This window comes from Otolemur garnettii, unplaced genomic scaffold (genome assembly GCF_000181295.1).
Source record: "Otolemur garnettii isolate 467f Iridium unplaced genomic scaffold, OtoGar3 scaffold00047, whole genome shotgun sequence".
Lineage (NCBI taxonomy): Eukaryota > Metazoa > Chordata > Mammalia > Primates > Galagidae > Otolemur > Otolemur garnettii.
The window spans coordinates 10930994-10934580 of record NW_003852442.1 but is presented as its reverse complement, the minus strand read 5'-3'; the positions used below and the strand labels follow the sequence as shown (position 1 = coordinate 10934580).

General features: G+C 41.7%; 1 protein-coding gene across 1 annotated transcript in view; it reads left to right on the top strand.

The window, feature by feature from the left end:
• Nucleotides 1–3563, top strand: part of LOC105887123 (polycystic kidney disease protein 1-like 3) — a gene marked incomplete at its 5' end in the record, with an annotated part of 8336 nt that extends 4773 nt beyond the window's left edge. Inside the window, 4 exons of the mRNA XM_012806132.2 lie at nt 157–327; nt 2139–2266; nt 2365–2491; nt 3106–3563. Coding sequence (XP_012661586.2) covers nt 157–327; nt 2139–2266; nt 2365–2491; nt 3106–3252 — 573 coding nt within the window. The remainder of the gene's footprint in view (nt 1–156; nt 328–2138; nt 2267–2364; nt 2492–3105) is intronic.
• Nucleotides 3564–3587: the final 24 nt, after the last annotated feature.

Below are 3587 nucleotides of genomic sequence, written 5' to 3'. Positions count from 1 at the left end.
GGTCCATGGATAAATGGATAAATGTGTTATACCCATATGCGGGAATATTATCTGGAAGCAAGAAGAAAAGAAGTACAGAAACCTTCAACGTGAGTAGACCGGGAAAACATTCTGCCAAGTGAAAGAAGAGGTGTGTTTGCTTTCTGATATTCCTAGGTCAGCATCATCAACTCTCTAATTTATCTAAGTGAGCAGTTACTGAAGATGCCATTTCAGAACAGGAGCAACTTTGGAAATCCTGTGAATGTCTGCCCCTCTCATCCACCCAAGGAAGCAGTGGCATCTGGTCAAGAAAGTTGGGAGAACTCCAAGCAGGACTCAGAGCAGGTAGGCAAACCTCCTGGCAGTGGCTAACTCTGCTAGAAATGTTTGAATCTTGAAAGGTCCAGCCTCTCCCTAGATCCATGTTTTTGAACTTTTTTCATCTCATGGCACACTTGAACTTATAGTTATACTTCCACACACACTTAAATTATTTTGATTTAAAAAAAGAGTAAATAAAGAGTATGCTTATTATGCTTTGAACTTCTTTCAAAAGTAATTTAATTAATGATCTTTAAATATTATCCAGGGCCTGGGCGTGGGGCTCACGCCTATAATCCCAGCACTCTGGGAGGCCAAGGCGGACGGATTGCCTGAGCTTAGGAGTTCCAGGCCATCCTGAGCAAAAAAACAAGACCCCAGGCTCTAAAAATAGTCAAGTGTTGTGGTGAGAGTGTGTAGTCCCAGCTACTTTGGAGGATGAAGCAAGAGGACTGCTTGAGCCCAAGAGTTTGGGGTTGCTGTGAGCTATGACGCCAAAGCTATGACCCAGGGTGGCAGAGTGAGACTGTCTCAAAAAAAAAAAAAAAAAAAAAAAAAAGAATTATCTTGGCACACCTAAGATCCTCTCCCAGCACACCAGTGTGTGGCACACTGGTTGAAAATCACTGCCTTAGACCTTTAAGGAGAATCCGGTGGAACTGTGTACTGCTGAAGAGATCACTCTGCCTCCGCTAAGCCTTCTCTGGCATCTCTCTCTACACCATACCTGGGAACGAAGAGTACCTCGTGCTGTCATCAAGTGGAAAGAACCTAGCCAAGGTAGTAAACACATAGCAAATCACATTTGCTAATCACATGCAAAGATGGTCAGCATCCTTAGCCATTAGGGAATTGTAAATCAAAACCAAAATGGGGTCCCACTCTACACCCAGCAAGGCAGACGGTGAGAAGTCCTGACAAGGGCACAGAGAAATTTGCAATCCTTACACATCTGGGGATTGAAACCCAAGCAGCTGCTTTGGGAAACTGTTGAGCAGTTCTTGACAATGTAAAACATAGAAACGCCACGTAACCTAGCATTTCCACACACAAACACACACAAGAGAATCAAAAACATGTGTGTGTTTTAAAACTTGTACAGTCAGGTACATGGCAGCATTGTCCTAATAGCTAAATAGACAAAAAGTGAGCACTACCCAGATGTCTTTGGTCTGGTCCATGGATAAATGGATAAATGTGTTATACCCATATGCGGGAATATTATCTGGAAGCAAGAAGAAAAGAAGTACAGAAACCTTCAACGTGAGTGAACCTTGAAAACATTCTGCCAAGTGAAAGAAGCCCAAAGACCATCTGTCATGATCCGTTCATATGAAATCTCCAGAAGAGGCAAATGTATAGATAACACAATATAGATCCGTGGGGGCGTGGGGAGGGGAAACGGAGAGTGATGGATAAAGGATATCAGGTTTGTTTTAGGGAAGATGAATCCTAAAATTAGATCATGGTAATGGTTGCACAACCCTGCAGATATACTAAAAAGAATTGAGTTATATACTCTTTAAGGTGCGAGTTGTTTATGTGAACTTTATCTTAAAGCTGTCTTTTAAAAAGAAAAACCCCTATCGTGAGCAGGTCTAGGGCAACTATAATGGGCAAAGAAATGCTTGTGTGGCTGGCTCTTAGTTGATACAAAGGATGGTAGTCTTTAGCCACATTACAAGTACTTTCCGTGGAGTTCCAGGGTCTTCTCCGTTGAATGTCACCTCTTGTTACATCACTGTCAACGTTCCCCTCCCAACCTCTAAAACCATTATTTCACTAACACAATACGTGGAGGTTGAGTAAATCACATGGCATTTCCCTCAATGCAGGTCGACGACATGCTAGAAACGTCCTTGGTGGCGCTTGGGAATATCCAAGAAGCATTTCTGCAGCTGAACCAGTCTCCTGTGTCTGCAGTGACCTTGACCTCTCCCACTGCCACCCTGATGCTGAGCAGGTGGACAGAGGAGGAAAGAAGGGGAAGTTTTAAGTTTTTGATATTTAGAGTACAAAATGTACAAAAATCGATTTCCATTTTAACTTCTTTTTCATTAGCCAAAACATATCCACTCTGCCTCTGAGCTCTTACACCCTGGGTTACCCAGCACCTGTGAAATTGTGCTTCCCGTCAGCTTCAGCTTTGGAGGAGCTCCTGAATAAACACCCAGCAGTTAACGTCCAAGTGAGTGTGAAATTGATGCTGATCAGAGTGAAAATGGGGTTGGATGGCCACGTGGGATTCGGGTGGGGGAAGGAGTGTATCGTGAAATATAAGCCAGCCAGACCAAGTTAGAAAGGTTTTGTGGCATCAACTTTTACTTTACACTGGCAGGGAGAGAAATTGAGAGCAATAAACAGATTTCTGCATTTGACCAAGCTTCTGTTTTGTGAATTGAAATGATCTCAGCTTTTCACTACTTACACAAAAGCTGAGATAATTATCTGAATAATTACTGACTTGCTGGACCAACCTAGTCGTGTCAACACTTTGTATTTCTTTCATCAGTTACCTGGCAAACACAAATAGCATTACTACCTTATCCTGAGGAACAGAATATTTATTCCCTAATAAAATAGTATCTTCCAGGTGTCAAGATGTAAAAAAATAATTCTGAGGGTCCCAAGTATGATTCATCTTTAATTGATTCTCATAGATGTTACAATGTGAAACCTTATTTCATTTGAGATATCAGCAGGGGGGAAAAAATCCCAGCACGGTATCTGATATCTTAAACCTATCGCGGTGACTTATAAATATTTCAGCAATTGATTAAACTGGACTTTCTTTGTTTTTAGGTTACAGGACTAGCTTTAAATCCCTTCAAGGATTTTGGTGATGGAAACATTGTTGGGAGCATTGGAAGCGTGTTACTAAGCTCTAATCGTAAATTGCTCCAAGTCCGTGATTTAATGGAAGATATCGAGGTAGGAGTTGGTTCGTAGGGAATAAATGACATGGAAGGGCTTGGGATATCCTGGAGAAAAGGATGGAGGATGCAACGGCTTAAGGGAAGTCATTTTAGATTGATTGGCAGCGCCGTTGTTCTGTTCTGAACATCTTTCCTTGGGAACTTTTACAAAGAGAGTCCTTACCCTTAGAAAAAGTGTTTTAGGTCTTAGACTGTATACTGTCCCTTCACCCCGGGAGTAAGTTAGCTACAGATATTCAAAGAGGAAGACTAGAAAATTTCTCTACCTTATCAGTAAAGGAGATTGAAAGACATTAATGAATGGACTGTCTTAACCTTGGAGGCTGACCATCTATTATTCTAGATCAT